The sequence below is a fragment of the Lynx rufus genome, unplaced genomic scaffold, assembly GCF_022079265.1.
Source record: "Lynx rufus isolate CCGP_SWC_20201006 ecotype Redwood Valley unplaced genomic scaffold, mLynRuf1.p SCAF_8, whole genome shotgun sequence".
NCBI classification, from domain to species: domain Eukaryota; kingdom Metazoa; phylum Chordata; class Mammalia; order Carnivora; family Felidae; genus Lynx; species Lynx rufus.
In genome coordinates, this window is record NW_025814896.1 from 11,859,131 (window position 1) to 11,884,155 (window position 25,025).

Here is a 25,025-nt window from a genome sequence, read left to right on the forward strand (position 1 = left end):
AACATGGGGGTGCATGTGTCCCTTCGAAACAGCACACCTGTATCCCTTGGATAAATGCCGAGTAGTGCAATTGCTGGGTCATAGGGTAGTTCTATTTTTAGTTTTTTGAAGAAACTCCATACTGTTTTCCAGAGTGGCTGTACCAGCTTACGTTCCAAAAAAAATCTGCCTTATTTCTAAGAGCACCTTAAAAGTACAATGGGAACAAGACAGAATCATTAATTCATGCTGACGCTAAGAAGGGAAAGTAGCGATGACAAGAGGCGTTGAAGACAGGCCACGGCCACCCTGAACTGGCCCAGTGAAAGCAGAAATGGGAGGCTCGGCTCCCTCAGGAAGTCACCGTTTTTCAGTGTTGTGTACACACACTTCCTGGCCCTGGTGATGGGGCCCAACTCCTGCTCTATGTAGACAGGGAAGCTGAGGCTTCCTGAGGTAGTTGAGACCTGAATCTCACAAGAAGGCGGCAGACCTGCAGCCCAGATGTTTTGAATTCCAACTTTCTCCACTTTCTACTGCACCAAATTGGCTCTTGTGGCCAGCCCATTTACCAAAAGATACATCTTGTTAAAAGGCAGGCTCCCTAACAATTCTAACCAGGTTTTCTTAACCAGGATAATCATTGATCAATTACACTTCCACTCTGAAAGGCCACAGAGGCCTCACAGTCTGTAGACTACACAGGGCAAATAAATCCTGTTTGTTAACCCGGTTAATTGAATGCAAGAGGATTATTTTTAGCGATCCATGTGAGCATCTTTTCACCAATAAATAACTTGGCACGTATATGCAGCAGCCCAAGGGGGGCCATGTTTACACTTTACTGTTTCTTTTTTCTGTTCCTATGGCAGGCATCCATGCATCTGATCTCTTTCCAGCCAAATATGCCTTGTCTCCCCTCCAGGGATGGGGTTGCCTTGGCAGAGGCAGAGACGTGCTGTAGGTATTTACAAGACTCTCTGTTAGCCTTGTAGCTGCCGCCAGACCCTGGCAGGGGAGCCCCAGACCTGGGCTTCAGTTTGACCGCCTCCAGTTTGGGCTCTTGAGATGAACTTACCACGAGCTTATACACGTGGTCACAGAGACAAAAGGACAGGATTGAAATATTAATAGTGAACTTTTTTTGTGCTTATCATTCTAGGCATTTTACATAAATCCTCATTGCAGCCTATGACTTAGGTTCCACTATCCCCATTTTACAGCTATGCAAATTGAAGCAGTTACCTTTTAACACAGATGGAAAATGGTACTCAGGATTTGAACAAATGCAGTCTGGCTTCGGGACCTGTGCACTTAAGAGTATCAGTCACCTGGAAGGCTCCTTAAACCACCAATTGCTGAAGCCAACCTTGAGCGTTCCGGATGCAGCAGGCCAGTGGAGGTAGGGCCAAGGATTTACAACAGTTTTCCAGGTGAGGCCTGCTGCTGCTGGACTAGGGGCCATGCTTTGAGAACCGCTAGCCTACACTATCCCCCCTCCCCCCATCAGTGCTGAGACTAGCTTGAATGTGCTACATCACTTCCTGTTTTTCCTAAGCATCCCCAGTGAGAATTTCTTCCCTATCCCTTCTCAGCTTGCAAATGCGTTGCCAGTTCTCACCTCCACACTCATACTCGCTGTTTTTCAAACCACAATCAACCTAATAATGTGTGTTAAATCAACGAACCTTCCCTTCTTAATGTCCTCAAGGAAACCATTTCCCACAACAGTCTCTTCCTCTCCTGGAGCCCTTGTCAGCCTCTCTCAGGCTGCCCACATCATCTAAGATCTTCTGTGAGCCTGGAGTGGGGGTGTCGGTCCTACTCAAAGACTTCACAGAGTTGATTTTCTTTTTAAGTTTTTTTTTATTCATTGATTTTAAGAGAGACACACACACAGAGGGAATCCCAAGCAGGCTCTGCACTGTTAGTTCAGGGCCCGATGCGGGGCTCAGACTCACAAACTGTGAGATCATGCCCTGAGCCAAAATCAAGAGTCAGATATTTAACCCACTTGAGCCACTCAGGCGCTCCCTGGCAGGCTCGATTTTTGCCACCAACGTAGACTCATTCATTCAGGCAACAAAGAGTCCCTGAGGGTCTCTTGTGTGCCAGGCCTTCTGCAAGGTTCAGGGAAGAAATATGGGGTCTCTAATGGGCCGTGAGGTAGGTGGGTGGGGGCAGATCCTTTAAAAAGTTATTCAGCTAAATAATGATCCTAAGGAAATCTGAAGGAGATCTTGTCTAGCTTGAGGTGAACGAGTCATGCCATGCCCATGCTCCTCACCCACAGAAACTGTGAGATAATCTACATGTGTTGTTTAAGCCACTAAGTTTGTGGTCATTTGTTATGCAGTGATGGACAATATAATCTCCTTTGTGGGCCATTTCCCTATAATTATCTAAGTTACAAGAGCATATACCCTTTGATTTATGTCTTCTATTTTCAGGACTTTATCCCATAGACCTGAACCATCCAATATTATGGTTATTTAAATGTAAATAAATTAGGGGCTCCTGGGTGACTCAGTGGGTTAAGCGTCCAACTTTGGCTCAGGTCACGATCTCATGGTTCATGGGTTTGAGTCCTGCGTCGGGCTCTGTGCTGACAGCTCAGAGCCTGGAGCCTGCTTCAGATCCTGTGTCTCCCTCTCTCTCTGTCCCTCCCCTGCTTGTGTTCTGTTTCTCTCTCTCTCAAAAACAAATAAACATCAAAAAAATTTTTTTAATTTAAATAAATTAAAAACAAAACTAAAGATTCATTTCCTCTGTCTCACAAGTCATATTTCTAGAGCTCAATAGCCACCTATAGCTAGCGGCTATGTATTGGATACAGCAGATATGGAACATCTCCATCACCACAGAAAGTTCTGTGGGCAGTGCTGCTATAGACCTACCCACACATGTGGCACACAAGCAATTTTGAGCTTTACATACTTTAAAGCTATTTAAGGCCTAACTCTTAGAACCCTACCAAATTTTTGGACACCTTGTAAATTCTGGATACAAATCCTTTACCAGATATATGTATTGCAAATATTTTTTCTCAGTCTGTGGCTTGCCTATTTATATTCTTAACTGCGTCTTTTTTACATATATGTCACATTGTAAAACTTATTATGGAGAATTTTAAACATATGTAAAAGTAAATTGAATGGAATGATAAATTTACATGTACCTATTGCCCAGCTTTATTAATTATCAACTTATGAAGTTTTATTTGTTCTATACCCTCCTCAGTTCCACCCTTCACCCACCACCTGCATTATTTTGAAGCAAATTTAATTGTCTTTTGATGAGCAGAAAATTCTAATTTCGATAAGGTCTTTTCCCCCCGCTTTTATTGTTAAGGCTTTGTGTCCTAAAAAAAATCCTTATCTGCCCAAAGATAGTCTCCAACATGTTCATTTAGAAGTTTTGTGGGTTTAGCCTTTATATTTAGATCTATGATCTGTCTCAAATTAATTTTTGTATGTGGTGTGACGGGTGGATCCAACATTAGCTTTTCCAGTTGTTCCAGCACCATTTATGGAAAAGTCCACTCTGTGACTCCAATTTTCCCTAAAGAAAAAATTTAAGTAAAATTCACAAATTTTTACCCAAAAGATATATAAACATATGTCCATTAAAAGATTTGTACGAGAGGGGCGGCTGGGTGGCTCAGTTGGTTAAGCGTCCGACTTCGGCTCAGGTCATGATCTCACAGTTCGTGAGTTCGAGCCCCGCATCAGGCTCTGTGCTGACAGCTCAGAGCCTGGAGCCTGCTTCACATTCTGTGTCTCCCTCTGTCTCTGCCCCTTCCCTGCTCATGCTGTGTCTCTGTCTCATAAATAAATAAACATTTAAAAAAATTAAAAAAAAAAAAAGATTTGATTTGTACGAGAATGCTCATAGTAGCTTGTAAGAGAATGTTCAAATAGATCTAACCTGGAAATACCCCAAAAGTAAATCAACATGTGAATGGGTAAAGAAGTTGTGGCATCTTCATACAATAGAATACCACTCAGTAATAAAATGGAACAAACTATTAACATGTTATACTTATAATGTGGATGAGTCCCCCAAACAGATGCTGAGAGTAGCCAGACCCCAATGATTATACTTACATGACATTCCAGATTAAACTAATCATGGTGAAAGAAATAAGAACAGTGATTGTCTCTGCGTGTGGACTTAACTGGAAAGGACGTGAAGGAACTTTCTGGGGTTTTGGAAATGTTTTATATTTTATTTTATTTATTTATTTATTTATTTATTTATTTATTTATTTATTTTCAATTATTATTGTTTTTTTTTATGTTTATTTTTGCAAGAGACAGAGTGTGAGCAGGGGAGGGGCAGAGAGGGAGGGAAACACAGAATCCAAAGCAGGCTCCAGACTCCGAGTGGTCAGCACAGAGCCTGCCGTGGGGCTGGAGTTCACGAACTGTGAGATCATGACCTGAGCCAAAGTCGGCTGCTTAACTGACGGAGTCACCCAGGCGCCCTGGAAATGTTCTATATTTTAAAAGAAATGGTGAGTGCATTTGTCAAAACTCAGTGAATTATAACTTGTTAAGATCTGTGCAATTATAACTCAAAATAAAAATTAAAAGACAAAAAACTTAATGCATGTAAAGAATTTACTACAAAGGCTAGCAAATATTAACATTTAATGAGAATTATCTCCTAGTATCAAAAATTTTAAGTTATACACTTCTAAGTAAGAAAAAAAGAAACATGTCTTTTCAGATGATATTTGCACTTGCCTATTTGCCCTCCAGCATAATTACATTTAAAGTAACATAGCTGGGTGCCTGGGTGGCTCAGTCGGTTGGGTTGCTGACTCTCGATTTCATCTTAGGTCATGATCTCATAGTTGGGTTGGTGAGATCAAGCCCCGCATCTGGCTCTGTGCCGACAGCGTGGAGCCTGCTTGGGATTCTCTCTCTCCCTCTTTCTGCCCCTCGACTGCTTGCACATGCGCGTGTGTGCTTTCTCTCTCTCTCTCTCTCTCTCTCTCTCTCAAAATAAATAAACATTTTGAAAAAATTAAATAAATCTCGGTTCACATTTTTGTGATACGGCCAACTGAGAGTATGTTCTTCAGTTTATTTTGATACTTGCTTTTCTCAACCTTTTTTTTTTTTAATTTTAACTTGGAGGAAAGGTGCAAGAATAATACAATGAACCTTGGTATACACCCTTCCTTCACCCACATTCCTGGATGTTCCTATTTTGCTGTGTTTGTTTTATATTAATATATATATTATATTTATTTATATATATTTGTATATATTTATATTTATGTTTGCTGCAAGGAAGCAGCAAAGTCCAATCTAGGCATTCTGGTTCCAGAGTCCAGGCTTGTAGAGGGGCTAAGAGAGACTGAGTGGCTTGTCCAACTCATGGGGCTACTAAATGCAGTACCAGGGACTTGAACCCAGGTCCACTGGCCGCAGAGTCATTTCTATTCCATTGCGCCATATTTCTAGGGGCCTTACGTGCTGATTTCTTGTCTACCAAGCACCAAACACCTGGTCTGGAGAGCAAGGGCTGTAACTACCATCCTTCCTGCTCACAGACTTTCAGTGGTTCCCCGGTGCTCACAGGGGCAAACCCAGACTCTTGGCCTGACATTTGAGGTCCTCAGAGACTGGGCTGCCCTTCTATCAACGCATTCTCGGCTTGCCTCATGCATTCATCTCTCTAACTAGGTGAACTAACTTGTTGCTTCTCATCCACCCTTAGTGCGGGGGTCAGACCTGGCATCCAGGGCCACATGTAGCCCTGGGGCATGTTCCTCTGACAAACACAGCATTTCGTGTTTTTATGTTTAGTATTAGTACGGGATCATGGTTTCTTCCCCTCCCTCCGAAGTATTATAATTCATCAGTATCATTACTTATTTTGATGTTCAGATTGTCCCAGATTTGGACAATAGGAACCTAGTCTTATTAATGTTCTCTTTCTGGTAAGGAGACTATACATTCCTTGAGGCAGGGGCTGTGTCCATCTTGTTCATAGTCATGCCCCTGAAATCTTAACATCAAACCCGGGATTCAGTGAAAATTTCCATCAGAAACAAATACTGTTGGGGACGCCTGGCTGGCTCAGTCCGTAGAGCCTGGGACTCTTGAGCTCAGAGTCATGAGTTCGAGCCCCACTTTGGATGTGGAGCCTTGCTTAAAAAACAAACACACGAGGGGCGCCTGGGTGGCGCAGTCGGTTAGGCGTCCGACTTCAGCCAGGTCACGATCTCGCGGTCCCGGAGTTCGAGCCCCGCGTCAGGCTCTGGGCTGATGGCTCAGAGCCTGGAGCCTGTTTCCGATTCTGTGTCTCCCTCTCTCTCTGCCCCTCCCCCGTTCATGCTCTGTCTCTCTCTGTCCCAAAAATAAATAAACGTTGAAAAAAAAAAATTAAAAAAAAAAAACAACAACACACGAATACTGTTGAACCTCCTATTTTGTGTGGGGTAGTATATGTATGGGGGATAGTGTTGATATAATTGTGAGAAAAACAGGTATAGTTATGTCCTCATGGAGCTTACTTTTTTGGGGGGGCAGATATTAATAAAAATCATATAATATGTATTTGTAGAATTATTTAAAAAACAAATGATCGAGGGGCGCCTGGGTGGCTCAGTTGGTTAAGCGTCCGACTTCAGCTCAGGTCACGATCTCCCGATCTCGCGATCTCGCGGTCCATGAGTTCGAGCCCCGCGTCAGGCTCTGGGCTGATGGCTTAGAGCCTGGAGCCTGCTTCCGATTCTGTGTCTCCCTCTCTCTCTGCTCCTCCCCCGTTCATGCTCTGTCTCTCCTTCTGTCTCAAAAATAAATAAACGTTAAAAAAAAATTTTTTTTTTAATTGTTAAAAAAAAAACAACAAATGATCGGTATTTGCATTATTGTCTCCTGTTGACTTTATACATATACACATACCTTTAGAACATATATAATATTGGTTGATGTCTTGTATTCCATTTCGGGGGATGTCTTTCTTTTTTCATTCCACAAAATGTACTGCAGAGTAAGGTAGGTTTACATGATCTTTTTTAAGTGATACATAGTATTCATTAGGATGGATACTTCATTTCCCTATTGATGAGCATTTAGAATGTTTTTGGTTTTTGCTTTTGCAATACCAACAAGGATGCAACAGGTCTGTGTACTTATGCTTGCTTCTCTGGTAGATTCCAATAAATCAAATTGCTGGGTCATAGGGTTGCTTTCCTTTTTTGTTCTAAACACATCTGTATCATTGAAATTCATGCATTATTTTTTTGTGATAAAAAAGTAAAAAATAGAAAGAAGTAGGTAGATTTTTCGTGTTGTTGGCTCTGAGGAAGTAGAGGTGCCTAATCATTGTCACATGTCTATTATATAATCTGCTAATCGTTATGTAATGAAATCTGAAAAGGATGCTTCTATCATTCCACATCACCAAGCAGAGAAATCTCAGGCCTTCAACCCTGTCTAAAAGATGAGAAACATGACTCCCTTGGGGAGACTTTGGGTCCTTTCTGATATAAAATGTCACTGCATCTCAATGACCAGGGTTTCCTACTAGTAAAGCCTCCTTAAAAATCTGTTTCCCTTTTGGCTGCCCCAGAACCACAGAGCTGTAAGGGACTTCTTAGCCACCATTGTGCAGTCTTGTAACAGTTTCCAAAGGAAAGTTTTGAGTTGTTGCAAAGGCAGAGAGTTCTGTGGGACAGTTTTCCTCACCATCACTTTGCAGATAATTAAGAGAGGAGCCTAAACCTGAGCTGATAAAGGTTGAAGTACACAAAGACCTCGAGTGGTGTTCAGATAGCAACAGGTATAGTCATCACTGCTGTTTGAATAGCGGGTTGCTGGTTCTCCAGATGTTTCCCTGTGTATTTTGTCATTGGCTCCTCTGAGACAAGACCCAGTGGCTTTAGCTGGCGACACTAAGACTGAGAGAGAGAATCCTGCAATCAAGGAACATCTGTTGGGCACATCCAGATCAGACGCGTGCAGAGCTCAGGGGAAACACAGATGAGTAAGGAGCTCCAGGTTTTGTGGGGGTGTCAGGTTTAAAGCGAGTCTGTCTATCTATCTACTTATCTATCTTGGGAAGGAAAGAGGTGAGGGGGAAAAACATTTACACTGAGGGAACAGCATATAGAGGCACAGAGGCCAGAAGGGTAGAAGAGCATGATGGAGGAAGAGAACAGGGCATGGAGTGGGCTCCGAGACTTCAATAAATGTCTGGGGTTAAGTTTGAGAGACAGAATCATGGTCCAGTCGCAAATATGTCTGACAAAGTCTTGGATACGTGTTAGACAATCACTAAGGATTCAGTGGAATGGTGAACCACAAAAACTGAGTCCTCGGTGAGCTCACGGTCAATATGTTTGGTGGGAGTATAGACAAGTCCAAGCCACACCATGATTGAAGCCAGTGTAGACCATGCTGGTACTAAGGTGTTTGGTGAAAAGTAGCAAAGCAAGGAGGCAATATGAAAGGCAAGTGAAAAAGCTGAGGCTCGTATAGGCGAGGTAACTTGCCCAAGGTCACGCCCCTAGTAAGTGGCAAAGGCAAAGCTGGGAGCCCCGTTCTTAAAGACAGTCCTCTCAAGGCCGGATTCCATCTCGCGTGATCCTGGCACCTCACTTGCTCTCTTTAAGCCTCGTTATTTGTGTCTGTAAAATGGGGTGAGGACTCCAACTCTCAGCTCCTGCTCAGGCTCAGTCGGGAGAGCTGCTCGCAGATCATCTGGACAAGGGACGAGTCCGGGAGGCGGAGGCCGGGGATCACTCAGTCCGCGCTCGCAGCTCCTAGCCTCCACCGCCCGGCTCCACACCGGTTCCCATGACAACCCGGCCAGCCACCATCCTGGGGCTGGCGTGCGTCACGTCCGGCTCGTTTGTTTCCGGGGCTAGTCCGAGTCGAGGCGGCGGCCCTGCAAGCCCCAGAGCCGGATTCCGCGACTCCTCCGCTCGTTCTTCTACCTCCCGCTTCTCCCTCCGTAGCCCGCGGCCATCGGCCTCGCTCCGGTACGACGCGCAGCCGCGGCCCAGCCTCCCTTTGGACCCGCCTCCGAGAGGCGTCACTTCCTGGCCTAGTGTTTCCGGGTCGCCGCTAGTCTCGGGGTACTGGCTTCGGTCCCTTGCAGCCGGCCGGAGCGGCGAGAGCCCAGCGGGGCCCGGCTCCGGCGGCGGCCGCGGCTCCTTCTGGATACCCTCGGCCGGGGCGTCCTTGGCGGCAGTGCCGGGTGAGTGCGGGGCGGCCGCGAGCGGAAACGGCCTCCGGCGCTTCCCAGGGCAGAGGGGGCGCCCGATTCGGCGGGGCTCGGCCAACCCGAGAGCGGGGTCCCCTTGCGGCCGGCGGGGGCGGCGGGCGGGCCCGCCTTTTCTGCGTCCCGAGGGCCCAGCTTGTCCTCAGGATCCCCACTCCCCCGGAGACTGCCTCGCAGATTCCTGGGACCGGCCATGGGTGGCTCAGGGCAGCTCAGGAGGAACACCCCCTCTTCGGCGACTAACCAAGTAGGAGGCCACCCGACCCCACCGCGAGGCAGTTACCGCGCAGTGGTCCCCAGCCCAGTGTCTGGCAGCCGATCTGGGTTTGTACTTATTGTGTGACCTTGGACAAGTCATTTCATTTTCTGAGCCTCATTTGCCTAATTACTTAAATGGGAGTGAACCTGCCTGCTAGGGCCGTAGTGGGGATGAAATGAGATAATGCTTGTGAAGCACGGTCTCTGGCATACAGCTGGCGTCCAATAAGTGATAGCTGCAGTGAATTCATTCACAAAGCCAGATGGGGCCTGAGTTTGGGACTGGGGTGTTTTTTTACAACTGATACGGCCCTCAGAGACTAGGAATTACCAGTTTGGGAATAGCAGCCGCCAGCTCCTGTCCCCAGCAGGGAGTGGAAACTGCTTCCTTCAGAGCCTCTCTGAGAGGCAGCTGCCAGTAGGAAAGCCCGTTTTCAGCAGGTTATAGCTGGTGTTATTTTCAGAGGTTTGCAAGACCTCTCTCTGAATCTCTCTGGAATCTGATTGGGGTATGGGGGCCCTCTGGTGTTTCACAGGCAGTGCAAGGTGCCTTGGATGTGTCTCAGGAACCTCGGGTTTGGAATGTGTGCAAAAGAGTGGCGTACGAAGAGGTTGAATGGCTTGCTCTCCTCTTGCTGCTGTTAGGAGGCCGAGGGAACTCTGAGCTGGCTGAAGCTAGACCAGAGATCTATAAACCTGTGGACTGGGGCAATGATGCGTCCTAAATAGCCTATGTCTGTGCAGGGAGGGGGCTCCTTCAGATGCTGCTTGGGGGATGTTTGTGCTTGAATGGGCCAAGCTAATGCTTTGCTACCCCAAATCATTTCAGTTCCTTTCAGTGGGGTTTGAAACAGATACAGCTTTCCTTTGACATTATTATTAAAAAAAACAAAAACAAAAACAAAAAAAAACCATTAAAAAAATTATCATCGTCATGAAAAAACCACCACCTCCCTGAGTGTATATGTAACATCTTCTCTCTTCATTGAGTTGCTTTTCCAAGGGAGTCCAGATTGTGGGTGCAGGGAGTGCTGACCAGGCCTCTTGGCTCTGGGCACCCGCCTGACGCTGTTAGGGATGTTCACAGTGCCATTTCCCGCCCCCCCCCCCCCCCACCAGACTGGCACGTCATGGCGCTCCAATCCTTGGGTTGCTTGGAGAAATTAACGGCTTCTGTCATTGCGCTGTCTAGTCTCCTGTAACCACGCTGTTTTTGCAGAGAGCGTGTTTTTTTGTTGTTCTTGCAGAGTGCTGGGAATAAATTGCTGGCTCTATGCTCAGAAAAGACACCAGCTATGACCAGCTACAATGCAGCCTGTATTCTCAGAAAATGTATTCAGGAGGGATGATGTCAGCTGCTTTACCACTGGCCGGTCTCTGGCCAGCCTCTTCCCTTGGCCCTTGAGCTTACATCTTAAAGAGATTTGCAGCTCTTCCAGCCCCCTTCGGTGTGGGAAGATGGGAATTTTGCTACTATAGCAATTTTTAGAACTCAAGTCTGCTTGCCCTGCCATGGGATGTTCTAACTTAGCCTAGCCCTTTCAAGTAGAGCTGTCCGGCAGGTGCAGCCCAGAAGCAGCATAGAGCTTGAGTCAGGGTTTGGGCATCGGACCTTGGTGCGGACCTCAGATCCTCCTTCTTCCTTCCCTGTGATTCAGGACAAGTGATTTGGCCTCGCTGAGCCTCAGTTTCCTCTTTAACCTTGGGGCTGTCCTGTGGCTTTCACTGATTTTCATTGAGCACTTAGCAGAGGGCCCTCATGTACTGATCCCTTAGTGAATGGTAGATTGTAGCAATAAATGAGTGGGGGAAACGGGGGAAAAAACCCAGGCCTCAGGGCCTGCCAACCCAAGTTCAAATTCCAGCTCGGACCCTTGGGAGCTCTGTTGGGCTGGTTGTTTCATGGCTGAACTTTGGCTTCCTCCTAGAGCTGGTGTGAGGATTAAATGGGATGATGCAGGTAAAGCAGAAGACCCAGTGCTGAGTGAGTAGTAGGACCTCAGTGATGATTCATTCCCGTCTCCCTTTCTTTAATTACCTCTTAGCGTTCATTTTCTTTCACCTTTTTACTCACCTACCTAGGTTCACTCAAGACTCATCATAGATGGGTTTCCCATCCTTGACTTGAGGATTTGGAACACCAACACCGATTGGGCTATTTGGATCCCTTTTCCTTGTTTATTGTGTGCCAGCAACAAACATGGGTGTGGACTGTGATGTGATTACAGAGCAGCAGACACTGAGCTTGAGAGTGGCTGACTTTGTAAAAAAAAAAAAAAAAAAAAAAAAAAAAATCAGCCTCTATAGGCTCAGCGCTGACTTCGTCAGAGAAAAATCACAGCCGCATTTAGGAGGCTTCATGTCCCTTTGTTTACGTTTTTCTCAGATGTACCAAAAAATAGTCCCTGGGACCAGAGGCAGGATGGAAGTTTCTCTTGTAAATACAAAATAGGAAATACATACCGGTTTTTATTGGTAGGACAGTGATGTCTTCTCTCGGCTTGCGATACATACATTGATAGTGACCTCTTGTAGGTAGGATTGAGGGCAGGGCTGTGGCTTCCCAACTGCAGTTCCCCCCCACCCCCGATTATCCCCCCACTGCACCCATCCGAGGGCCTGGCACGAGATAGGTGCTGCATAAATACTTGTTGAGCCCAAGAGTCCTGGAGGTATGGGAGGAACACGGGTGCCTCAAAAGGTCAGGCTTGGAATCTTGGGTCCAGTAGCTCTGGCTACTTAACAGCATGTCCTGTCATGGAGCTGACCTCCCTGGAATCTTGGGAGAGCTCAATGAGAAACTGAAGGCATGGCGTCACGAATGCCTCTTTCATTTCTCCTGTTTTATCAAACGCCTACTGTGTGCGAAGCTGTGTTCCAGGCGCTGTGGTGAATGAAACAGATGTGGTCCTTGCCTTTGTGAAGCATGCTGGGTTACGGTGGGGGTACAAAGAGGGGAAGTTAGTAAATGAATAACGACACTTTCAGCTGGTGATTACCCCAGGATAATGGGGTAATGAGGGACTAGGAAAGTGGGAGTCACTGAGCTGGGGTTGTCAGCGAGGCCTCTGAGGGGGGACATTGGAGCTAAGGCCCGAAAAACGAATGTGAGCCAGCTACGGGAAGAATCAGAGGAAGAACATACAGAAGGAACAACGCGGGCAAAGGTCCTGAGACAGAAGTGAGCTTTGTGTGTTTGAGGAACAACAGAAAGGTTTGTGTGGGTGGAACTTGGAAGGGGAGGACAGCTATGAGAGATGAGCAGGGGTAGACCGTGAGAAGCCTTTGGCCTTGGTCAGGAGGTAGAATTTTATCCTAATGGATTTTCATGTGCCTCCTGTGCTCCTTGGCTGTATGTGTTCTTGAAGCATGGGGCTCCCTTGGGAGGGCAGTGGTTGGGAGAAAGTGGCCTCTCTGTCCCCAGTTCTCCTGCACATCTCACCCCTCACTTCCTGGTTAAGATCCTTGGAGTCTCCCCAAAACTGTGAAGAAGCCAGGTGAGTGGCTCATTGAGAGTGGATGATTTTATTGACCTCATGATCGTTGCCAGGTTTGTGGGCCCTTAGCACTTCCTGAGCTGAACTCAGATCTGAAGGACTGCTGGGCCTGTCCCTTCTCACTGTAGCTTCCTTCTCAGTCCCATGTGGTCTCCACAGCCAGCAGGAGCCTCCTCCACTTAGCTAGCAGGTGTTTCTGAAGCACGTTCCCTGCCCGCCTCTGGTTCTGTGCTTAGTTACCTTACTGAGTAATTCAGTCAGGGTCCTTGCACCCGTGGAGCTTGTGGTCAGGATGGGCGACTGTGAAAATGCACATCCCCCACCTGGCTGGAGATATTTGCCCACGCTCACCTTACCTTCTTGAAAATGCTTGGCATTTTAGGGGTGCCTGGGTGGCTCAGTCGGTTAGGTGTCCGACTTTGGCTCAGGTCATGATCTCACTGTTCACGAGTTCGAACCCTGTGTTGGGCCCTGTGTTGACAGCTCAGAACCTGGAGCCTGCTTCAGATTCTGTGTCTCCTTCTCTCTGCCCCTCCCCTGCTTTTGCTCTCTCTCTCTCTCTCAAGAAAAAAATAAAAGAAAACGCCTGGCATTTTGGCAGGGGTATAGCACCTTCAGATACCAGGAATAGCTGTTCGTGTTTTTCAAGGGCGTATTTCGAGCCAGCCCTCTGTGAAGACCTTTATATACTGATCATCATCCTTACACCGACTCTGAACTCCAGGTACTATGATCAACCCCCACTGTCAGATGAGAAAACAAGCCCAGAGAGGCTGAGCAATTTATCTGACTGGCCCAGAGAAGCAGACCGAGCTGTTCATAGATCAGATCTGTGCTGTGCTGCCTCCTGGGGCCCCGGCAGTACCCTCGATGAATGCAGGTCTGCTCCCAGCATTGTGGCACTGACCATGCTGGTTACTCTGTGCGTGTTCTAACCCGTGGCCCCGCAGACAGCAAGTGTTCAGATTCGGGCGCCTGAGTGGTCCAGCAGTACGGTTCATGAATTCGAGCCTCGAGTCAGAACATGCTTGGGATTCTCTAACCCCCCCCCCCCCCCCCCCTCGTGCACATGTGCACTCATTTTCTCTCTCTTAAAATAAATAAATTTTTTTTAAAAAAGTACAAATTTGGTGTGCCCCAACTCAGAATGTTCTGTCCTGTCCATTGGAACTGTAAACCTCTCCTAAGTATAGGGGAATAAGCTATAGGTATTGGAGAACTGTAAACCTTTCCTAAGGTAGCAGGCTGTCAGAGATCCTCCAGGGGGCACCAGCCAGTGTGGTCTTTCTTTAAAGTTGCAGATGTGATCACGGCCCTCCCTGCCTTGCTTTGAGCTCTTCTGGGGCTTCACATGCCTCTTGGAATAAAATACACAGCTCTTCACACGCTCTGCTCTCTGAGCCTCGAGGCACAGGATCCTGCCCTGCTGGTGCCTGCGGCCTCATCTCTGGTCACTCCCTTCCCTCCCCCTGGCCGCTTCAGCCATCCTGGCCTTCTTTGTGTTCGCCAAGCTCCTTCCTGCCTCAGGAAAGCAGGGAGTGGTGGGTAAGGGCGTCGACCATGGAGCTCAGCTGCCAGGGCTCTCGTCTCAGCCCTGCCTCTTCGTGGTTCTGTAACTTTGGGCACCTTCTTTACATTTCTCTGTCTTGGCTTTTGCACCTGTAAAGCGGGGATCAGAGTAGTAGTGCCTGTGTCTCCTAGGGTGGTTTAAGAAGATGAAGAGCATTAGTGTGCGTGAGTGCCTGGCAGCATTAGCTCAGGGCCTTCCTCCCTAGGGACGCCTCTGATGTTACATTCTCCTCCCACCTCTTGGCCTGGCAAACTCCTCATCCTTCAAGTCTAACCTTCGTTGCCTGGGGTGGGGGTAGGGAGATATCTATTTATTTATTTAAATTCAAGTTCGTTAACATACAGTGTAGGAGTAGAACCCAGTTAGTGATTCCTCTCTTACATATGACACCCAGTGCTCCTCCCAACAAGTGCCTTCCTTAATGCCCATCCCCCATTTAGCCCATCCCCCCACCCACCTCCCCTCCAGCAACCCTCAGTTTGTTCTCTGTATTGAAGAGTCTCTTACGGTTTGCCTCCCTGTTTTTATTTTTCCTTCCCTTCCCCTGTGTTCATCTGTTTTGGTTCTTAAATTCCACATGTGAGTGAAATCATAGGATATTTGTCTCTCTCTGACTTATTTCACTTAGCATAATACGCTCTGGTTCCAGGGGGTGGGGGGGATTTTTTAAACTTTCTCCTCCTCCCTACAAAACCAGGTTGGGTGCTCCTAATCACATTCTTCATTTATGAGTTCAGCAAAGTCAAGGACCTACCTGTCTTGTTTCTACCACAACTTTGCAACATAGTACGTGTTCAGTTAAATGTGTTGCATGGATGCGCAGAGAGGGGCCGGGGGCTGGTGGTGCCCAGTTGTAGCTCAGGCCAGTTCTGACTTTCGTTTTGCCTCGGCAGCCACGAGCTGGTACGTGGACCCGTTCGAGGAATGATGTGCTTCTTGTTCTTCCCCTTCCAGAGCATGCCCCTAGTCCAGGTGGGCAACATGTCAGTGCTTTTAGCGATGTCACTGCCTCGAACCCAGAAGCCATGGAGGAGATAAGGTAGCCCCCCCGTCCCTGGATCGGATGGGGAAGCCCAGTTCAATGGATACAAAATACAAGGATGATTTATTTCGGAAGTACGTGCAGTTCCACGAGGGCAAAGTGGATGCCACCCCCAGCAAGCAGCGGCCTGGCAACGATGAGTACCTGCGGGTCGCAGCCTCGACGCTGCTCAGCCTGCACAAGGTGGATCCCTTTTATCGATTCCGGCTGATCCAGTTCTATGAGGTGGTGGAGAGCTCCCTGCGCTCGCTGAGCTCCTCCAGCCTGCGGGCTTTGGCCTGCGCCTTCAGTGTGCTGGAAACGGTCGGTGTCAACCTCTTCCTCTACCCGTGGAAGAAGGAATTCAGAAGCATCAAGGTAAGGTCTGGGGAAGGGCCGTGCCCACCGGTCTCCCTTCTTGCCCCTCCCAGTCCGACCTGAGAGGGCTTGTGCCAGTTACATCCCTCCTCTGCCTGCAGACCCGTCCGGGTATCTTGCCCACCGCCTTTGGTCCAACAACTAGAAGTACCCCCTACTGTTCCCCACCTTGCCCGTCTGACCAGTGTCCTCTCTTTACTGAGTCCCTGCCCCTGGCAACTCCTGTCTGAAGCTGTGAAGTTGGAAAGGCGGGCAGCACCCTGGTTACGCAGGACCTCCAAGCCCAGGGCAAAGGGCTTGAATTTGCCCTAAGTAGGCTGGGAGGCAAGGCAGGCCCAGATCGGGTTTACATTTGGAAAGCATTCTGTTGTATGGGAAGGAGACCAGTGGGGCGGTGAGACCAGTTAGGAGGCTGCTGCAGACGCCGGGGTCCCCTGAGAGGCGGTTCGGACTAAGTGGGAAGAGACAGGAGAGTGGAGGATGGATTTAAGAGAGCGAGAGAATTCTGAATCGTGCTGAAGGCAGCGATGGCTCAGGAGAGTTTCCACAAAGCCAGGCTTTTGTTCTTCAGAACTCCGCAGAAATCCAGAAAGGAATATTCTTCCTGCTCATTGGGCCTTCCGCCTCGGCTCTGATCCCCTCTCTTCACCACGTTTGCCCTGTTTCCTCAAATGGCGCAGAGCCGCGGAAGCTCGTATGGGGAGCTGGTGGCTTTGTGCCCTCCCGCTCAAGGCCGTGCCGTGCAGCTCCCCTCACGCCGTGTGCCCAGCTGGCCTCTGTCTGCTACGCGGGGGGGGGGGGGCTGCTGAGATCTTTCCCTCCTCTCTCCTCCCCCCGCTCACACTTGGGTGTGCTCAGACCACGTGTGCCTCAGAGAGCAAATCCCGCCTTTTTCTGTCCCCTTCCTTCTCCTAGACCTACACGGGCCCCTTCGTTTATTATGTCAAGTCGTCGTTGCTGGAAGAGGACATCCGAGCCATCCTGCATTACATGGGCTACGTGCCTGAGTTAGGGACTGCGTACAAACTCAAAGAGCTTGTGGAGACCCTCCAGGTGAAGATGGTCTCCTTTGAGCTCTTTCTGGCCAAGGTGGAGTGTGAGCAGATGCTGGAAATCCACTCACAAGTCAAGGACAAGGGCTACTCCGAGCTGGACGTGGTGAGCGAGCGCAAGAGCAGCGCGGAGGACGTGCGGGGCTGCTCCGAGGCCCTGCGGCGCCGGGCTGAGGGCCGGGAGCACCTGACGGCCTCCATGGCCCGCGTGGCGCTGCAGAAGTCAGCCAGCGAGCGGGCGGCCAAGGACTACTACAAGCCACGGGTGACCAAGCCCTCGAGGTCGGTGGACGCCTATGACAGCTACTGGGAGAGCCGGAAGCCGCCCCTGAAGGCCTCGCTGAGCCTGCGGAAGGAGCCGGTGGCCGCAGACGTGGGCGATGGCCTCAAGGACGAGATCAGCCGCCCGTCCCCCTCGCTCCTGGCCGTGTCCAGCTCCGCCCACGGAAGCCCGGATGACCTGCCGCCCCCCTCGCCGAACAACGGTCTGGGCCCGCTGCGTGGCACGTACTTCTCCGCTCAGGATGACGTGGATCTGTACACGGACTCGGAGCCGAGGGCCGCGTCCCGGAGGCAGGACGCCCTGCGGCCGGACGTGTGGCTGCTCAGAAGTGATGCCCACGCCCCCTACCACAAGCGCTCGCCCCCCGCCAAAGAGTCCGCCCTGTCCAAGTGCCAAAACTGCGGTCTGTCCTGCAGCTCCTCCCTCTGCCAGCGCTGCGACGGCCTGCTTGCCGGTCCCCCGGCCCCCAGGCCCGGCGCCTTCCCCAGCAAGGCCTCTGCCCACGACAGCCTGGCCCACGCGTCGTCTCTGCGGGACAAGTACGCGGGCCAGACTCAGGGCCTCGACCGGCTGCCGCACCTCCACCCGAAACCCAAGCCCTCGGCCACAGCCACCTCCCGCTGTGGCTTCTGTAACCGCCCGGGTGCCGCCAACACCTGCACCCAGTGTTCAAAAGTCTCCTGCGACACCTGCCTCGGCGCCTACCATTATGACCCCTGCTGCAAAAAGAGTGAGCTGCACAAGTTCATGCCCAACAACCAGCTGAACTACAAGTCCACCCAGCTCTCCCATCTCGTGTACAGATAGACTCGACCTTGCACCCCCCTGCTCCAAGGGCTACACCACCGACTTTCTGGGTTCCCCCAGGGAAGAAGTGTTCACGTATTGATCTCGGAAGCAGAGGCCTGCATTTGACCGTGTAGGTGTCAGGGGATCGTGGGGTCGCCCGCACCACATGCGCGTTCACCTGGCGACCCAGATATTTCCTTTGATGGCTGCTTTGTCACCTGACAAGGGAGAGGGTGGCACTTCCGTTCAGATTCATTTTTGCTAATCTCTCCACTCCCTATTCCATTGTTTGTTTTCAAAGATTTCTGTCTCTGAGACTCTTGCCACACCCACCCCTCCCACTGCAAAGCCAACTTGGACTGGGAAGGGCCCTCCAGGTCCCCTCCAAACGCCCACCTGGAGCGCCGAGCTAGAGGCCTGTTGGCTTGTGAAATGAGCCCTCCTGCCACACCGGGCCTCTTCCAGTGGCTCATCCCTTGGCCACCCCCTTCCCGGGCACAAGGATCCCCTCCTGGACTCCCCGCCCCTGACTTCCACCCGTGTGGGTTTCAAAGGTGGACTGAGTCCGGTATTCACCGAACGGCATCCTGTTGCCACCACAGCTCAGTTCAGCCTGTGGCGTTTGTGCACTTTGCTCCGACGCACTGAAGCGTGGACCGTCCACGGCAGGATGGACTTCTCCCCCTTTCTGTTGTTTGCACATGCCCCTCTTACTGTACTGTAAATAGATATTTTTGAGATTTATTTTTAAATAAATATTCAACTTGCCGTGTGTTTCACAGTGGTTAAAACATTGATCATGTAGCTATTTATACAAATGGCCTGGGTTCTTTAGTCTTCCAAGGGAGGGTCTCCTCCCCTTCCGTGTTGTATCCTACACACACCACAGCCCAAGGGTAGAGCAGAGAGTGTGGGGGCAGAGGAGGAACAGACGATGTCCCAGAATTGGTGGCGAGCCACTGTCTTCCCTCCAATAAATCTCTATATACCTACCTCCAGCATACACTTAGGGGGCTAGTGCGGGCCGGGAGTTCTGTGCACCTGCGGACTGTGATACCCTAGTGACCCTTCAGGAACCTCACCCTGCGGACCTACAGCCTGGTCTTTGCCATTTGCCGCGTGTGAACCTGCACTCTGAACTTCTTGAGTCTCGTTTGAGAAGGAACGTCATTTGGGATCTCCCCGCCCCTCCATCTCAGCCTTCTTCGCCTGTTTCCAGGACTCCTCTGCCACGTCGGTGATCTTTTTGCACTAAAAGTGGGCCCGAGTCAGCGTGTGCCCATCAGACGGACGTCTCCTGAGATGCTCAGCTGAGCCTAAGCGCTTCCAAACCTGAAGGCCCCTTATACTCCTCCTGTGAATGACCCCTGGATGTTGCTTTTGGGGTGCAGAGCAGGAGTGGGGCAAGAGTTTGAAACTAAAAACCGCTTCCTTGTGAACTAACATATTTTAGCCATACGTGTTTGTGATGTACAGAATATAGGAATTTACGTGCAGTGGGTTTTCTGGTAGAAGGAGGTGTTCGGCTCTCGAACACATTTAGCTCTGGCTGAATCCTGAGGCCACTGTGAATTTGCTGATGTTCTTCCAATGCAGTGGAGTGATTTTAAGGTTTTCCAAATCTTCTGTGGCTCTTTTTTATATATCTAGTAGAGCACATGTAGATACTCAATGTGTATATACAGCTGAGTTTCAACACCTTTATTACTGAGACCAGCCCATTCTGGGGTCATCATCTTTGATGTTCTTCCTTCCCACGTTTCAGAAGTGTCGATGCCTGTTTTACTCCTGAGAGCTCTAGTTTTCTAGTTTTCCGTTCCCAGATCGCTCCAGCACTACAGGAACTTTTAAGCGACTGTGAGGCCAGGTAGCTTCTACTGGTGGGCAGGAGCAGGAGTGCCCACCTCGTCCTGGGAGAGAAAGTCCGGCACACATGTCATCATGGAGATACCGTGTTTATAGACTGGAATAGGAGATCTCTGACCGTGTCCTTGGCGTGTACCTTACTGTATGAGGTTGCTGTGATTGAGATGGGTAAATACATGCTAATTTAAAAAGACAGATGTTTTGCGATTGATTTCTATCAAGAGTTGAAATGTTGAGAGATGACTCAAAAAAATAATAAAGTGTCTTCCATTATTAAAGTGTTTGGAGTTTTATGTCCCTCCCTCCCTGCTGCTTTTGAAGTTTGGGCTGCTTGGATGGTTTGTTTGTTTTGCTCAAGCTGTATCCTCTGATGACAGGACTCTCATTTTCTCTCCCACAAAACTGATAACTTGATGAGAGCCCCGCTTTCGAGTGCTTACTCTGTGAGCCAGGTACTTTGCATGCTGACTCTTCACATGCGTGATTCCACAGAATAGTCTCCGTCATCCTGTAAACTAGGTAGTGTTACGATCCCCACCTGTAAGGTGGGGAAACTGAGGTGTGCCAAGTTCAGCCATGTTTCTTAGGAGTAGGACTACATACTCCAGGAGAAATGATTGTTGGTGGTGACTGACAGGCATTAAATAACATTGAAGGACATTATGAAAAAAATTGATTACGTTTTTCTTTCAATCCGTTTAAATGCCTTAAGGAGAAAGTCCATTTAATGCTAGCTTGTCTTTACCAAAGAGGAAGCAGGTGTTAGGCTCGGAGCCTTAGGCAGAGTCTTAGCTAGGTGTCCCGTTACCTTCTGTCTGGAGCAGGCAGTACTGCTTTTCCATCTACAGCAATGACAAGAGATCACTTTAAAAATCAACTTAAGTGTTTTTCTTTTTTCTTTTTTTTTTTTAAATTTTTTTTCCACGTTTTTTATTTATTTTTGGGACAGAGAGAGACAGAGCACGAATGGGGTAGGGGCAGAGAGAGAGGGAGACACAGAATCAGAAACAGGCTCCAGGCTCCGAGCCATCAGCCCAGAGCCTGACGCGGGGCTCGAACTCACGGACCGCGAGATCGTGACCTGGCTGAAGTCGGACGCTTAACCGACTGCGCCACCCAGGCGCCCCTTAAGTGTTTTTCAAAAGGAGGGTTTGCAAGATACATGGCAAAGATCTTGAGGGTGGTAGAAGAGCAGCTGTGATTTGGGACATCCTGGCTTCTTAAATTTTTTTTTTTAATGTTTATTTATTTTTGAGGGGGGGGAGGGGCAGAGAGAGAGGGAGACACAGAATCCAAAGCAGGTTCCAGGCTCTGAGCTGTCAGCACAGAGCCCGACGCAGGGCTCGAACCCACGAACCGTGAGATTATGACCTGAGACGAAGTTGGACGCTTAGCCGACTGAGCCACCCAGGCGCCCTGGGACATCCTGGCTTTTGGTAGCAGCAGGGTCTCTGCATGACGGTGACCACTGCCGGGTCGGCCCCTACAAGGCCCCTCAGCGGTCAGACAATAGCAGGTTTCTCCATTTCGTGCGCCGGTGAACAAATAATCCAGGCCTCGGGCCAGACCGAGGCGCAAGAGCTGGGTTGGGTTTTAGCTGCAGCCCAGGAAATGGCACCGCCAGGAAGAGCGGCTTCCTAGAGATGCGCACCTAGCCTGGGAGAGCGGAGGAAGCCAGACACTCGCTGCTGCGCCCGGAGCAGAGTCGTGGCTTCAGAGCAGATTGCTTAATCTGTGTATGTAAACGACAAGCATGTTTAACATCATCGTGCCCGCCAGCTGCCCAGTAGCCCTGCTGCCCGCTTCGAGCACCGATCTGTGGCACCCCGCCCGCCCGATTACCAGTCTCAGAGAGAGAGAGAAGAGCTGTGGCAGACGCTTTGAGTTGAACCCCCGTCTCCTCTCACCCTTTCTCCCTTGGTAATAGAAGCCCCGATTTTTAGACACATGGCCATCCAGAGTAAAGACTGCCTTCCCCAGCCGCTCCTGCAGCCAGGCGTGGTCATGTGGCCGTGTCTGGGCAGTGGGACGGAGAAGTGGTTCGTGTGGCTTCTCAGACATGTCTTTGAAGGATCTTTTCTTCTTCCCACCCGAGCCTCCTTCCTGGTTGGAATGGAGCGGCCCAGTGAGACTCTGAGGCGGAAGCCAAGTGATGAGGGAGGGGCGGTTGGGAGCGGCTGGGTCCCTGATGCTTAAGAAGCCGCCGTCATAGCCAGCCTGCCCTGCCTACCTCCAGAGTTTTTATGTAAGAGAGGAATGAGCCATTATCTTGCTTAAACGCCACCCCCCTCCCCCGGCCCATATTCTCATTTAAGAAACCATCTTATTTACAAAAGAGGTACAAATGAACCCAGCTTCCATGATTTAACAGCTACCAACTTGTGGCCAACCTGGTTTCCTTTTTACCTGTCCATCCACTTCCCTCCTAAATTCCTTTGAAGCAAATTCCAGACATCTGCTTCAGTGGAATATTTCAGTATGTGTCTCTAAAAGACAAGGGACTTTTAAAACACCATACCATTATCACATCTAAATTTTTATAATTCTTTAATAGCGATAGATAGGCAGTCAATGTTCTGATGTCCAGTTGTATAAATTCATATTAAAAAAATTGTTTTTTAACGTTTATTCATCTTTGAGAGACAGAGAGAGACGGAGCATGAACGGGGAAGGGGCAGAGAGAGGGAGACCCAGAATCCGAAGCAGGCTCCAGGCTCCGAGCTGTCAGCACAGAGCCCGACGCGGGGCTCGAACTCACGAACTGCAAGATCATGACCTGAGCCGAAGTTGGACGCTTGACCGACTGAGCCACCCAGGTGCCCCTAAATTCATATTTTAAAAACAGTTTGTATCAGGGCTCAAATAAGGTCTCCACATTGCATTTCGTGGATAGACCTTTAAATCACCGTTACCCTCAAAGCTGTTCCTGTAGAGTATAGGGACCCTATCTTTCTCTTTTTTTTCCTTGAAATGTTTTTGTCAAGCTGGATTTTTAGTCCTTTAGAGTTCGCTAGAGTCTGCACTTTGCCGATTGCAGCTCCCACTGTTGTTTAACATGTTCCTCTGTTCTCTCCATCTCCAGAGTAGTTGGCTCTTTTTTTTCTCTCTTCCTTACTGTTTATTTGCTGCACATTGCACAAAAGTAGAAAAATAAACATTTCTTATGGCTATGGAGCGGGGCTGCAGGTCCATAAATAAGGGATTGAAAGGAAATAACTTAAGGAAGGATGAGGCCTGGTGCATACAGAAGTTCTGGGTCCCGGACGGGCTGGGGTCGGGTCCAGGTTTTCAGACGCACAGGTCTCCACCGGTGACACACTTCAGGTCCCGCGTGAGGAGGCGGAAGAGGTTGAACGTGACGGAGGCCTCGAGGCATCCCTGAGACTCCTCTGGGGCCCTCTGGAGCCGGTGCAGCCAGTGGTGCAGGCGGCCGCGGGGTCTGGGTCCTGCCGTGGGCTGAGCCCGGACACAGGCCTGGAGCTCGGAGTGGATGTGGCGCAGCACACGAAGGGGCTGGTCCAGGACGACGCCCAGGGATGAGTCGGTCATGTTCCCCAGGACCTTCAGCGTCAAGTCTAGTTCAGCCTCCAAGGCCGCAGGGCGCTCCCAGGCCTGCAGTCGAATCAGGTCCCTGGTCCTGGGGAAGAGGCGAGAGCCACAGCTCCAGTTCTTCAGCGGGAGTGACTCTTCTAAGGCATCCCTGGCCTTCTTGAAGGCTTCTAGCTCCCTCGGCGACAGAGATGGGAACTTGCCCACGTGGCAGCCCCTCCTGGTTGGGGGGGGCCTGGAAGTGGGGACAGGGCCCGCGCTGGTCAAGCCCAGCACCGCGGTCACCAGCACCACAACCCAAGCTGGAGCCATGGCCCGATCTCGACTGCTTCCCCGGCCGCATGGCTCCGCTTTTAGCCAGAATCGCTGGGCAATCCCAGCTGATGTATGTAAAGTGAAAAGGCAAGTGGAAATTGGAATCTCCACTGGGCCTGAAAAGGCCTAAGTAGGCGGAGCCAGTCGCTGAAGCAGGTGAGCACGTGGGTGTGGGCGAGGCCGCCTGAGCTGTAGAGAAAAGGCATCCGATGAGTCCCTTCCCTGGACTTGTGCCGAGAAGGAAAGAGAAACTGAAATTCCCTCATAGGAGAACGCCTTGTTTCTGAGAAGTCCAGTGTCTGGACAATCGCGTTTAGGACTCTCTGGGGCAGCCTTCAGCTGACTGTGGGGAGCCCCTTACCGAGGCCGAGGCAGGTGCCGGGGCGAGGAGTGTGGGCGAGGGTGCCTGAGCGGCAGAGGCGGCTTCCCTTTGAAGCGCAGTCTTCGTTTGCTGTGGTCCCATTTGTGTACTTTTGCTTCTGTTACCCGTGCTTTTGGTGTCACATCCAGGAAATCATTGCCAGATTCACTGTCACGAAACTTCTCGCTGTGTTTTCTTCTAGGAGTTTTATAGTTTTAGATCTCACATTTAGGCCTTTAATCCGTTTTAAGTTTTATATGTGGCGTAAGGTAAGGTCTAACTTCAGTCTTTTGCGTTTGGATCTCCAGTTTCCCCACCACCATTTGTTGAGACTGTCCTTGCCCTATTGTATGTTCTTGGTACCCTTGTTGAAGCTCATTTGATCATATATGCGAGGGTTTATTGGGCTCTATTCTGTTCCATTGGTCTTTAAGTCTATCTTTATGCCAGTACTACAGGTTTTTTTTTTTTTTATTTTTTCAGTGTTTATTTATTTTTGAGAGACAGAGACAGAGTATGAACGGGGGAGGGGCAGAGAGAGAAGGAGACACAGAATCCGAAGCAGGCTCCAGGCTCTGAGCTGTCAGCACAGAGCCCGATGCGGGTCTTGAACTCACGAACCATGAGATCATGACCTGAGCCGAGGTCAGACACTTAACCGAACTGAGCCCCCCAGGCGCCCCCCAGTACTACAGTATTTTGATTACTGTAGCTTTGTATATAATATGTTTTGAAATCAGGAAGACTGTTTCAACTATTCAGGGTACCCCCTTGAGATCCAGTATAATTTTTTTTTTTTTTTGCCTTTTTAAACTGTGGGAAAAAAAGCAAAAGAAGAACAATATTTCGTGACATGTGGAAATT

At 49.5% G+C, this 25,025-nt stretch overlaps 2 protein-coding genes across 3 annotated transcripts; one reads left to right on the forward strand and one right to left on the reverse strand.

The window, feature by feature from the left end:
- Positions 1–8,986: 8,986 nt before the first annotated feature.
- On the forward strand, positions 8,987–20,209 carry SPATA2 (spermatogenesis associated 2). Of its 2 annotated transcripts, XM_047069060.1 has the most exons (3): positions 8,987–9,198; positions 15,502–15,946; positions 16,862–20,209. In XM_047069060.1, the coding sequence occupies exons 2-3, from the start codon at positions 15,611–15,613 to the stop codon at positions 18,086–18,088; spliced, it is 1,563 nt and encodes a 520-aa protein (XP_046925016.1). In that variant the 5' UTR covers positions 8,987–9,198; positions 15,502–15,610; the 3' UTR covers positions 18,089–20,209. The 2 variants fall into 2 exon arrangements, with proteins under 2 accessions (XP_046925016.1, XP_046925017.1); XM_047069061.1 differs by lacking the exon at positions 8,987–9,198 and having other exon boundaries at positions 15,186–15,946.
- A 2,509-nt stretch (positions 20,210–22,718) lies between these two features.
- LOC124503764 (interferon lambda-1-like) lies at positions 22,719–24,629 on the reverse strand. The gene has a single exon (XM_047069008.1). It carries the CDS (start codon positions 23,795–23,797, stop codon positions 23,225–23,227), a length of 573 nt encoding a protein of 190 aa, XP_046924964.1. The 5' UTR covers positions 23,798–24,629; the 3' UTR covers positions 22,719–23,224.
- Positions 24,630–25,025: the final 396 nt, after the last annotated feature.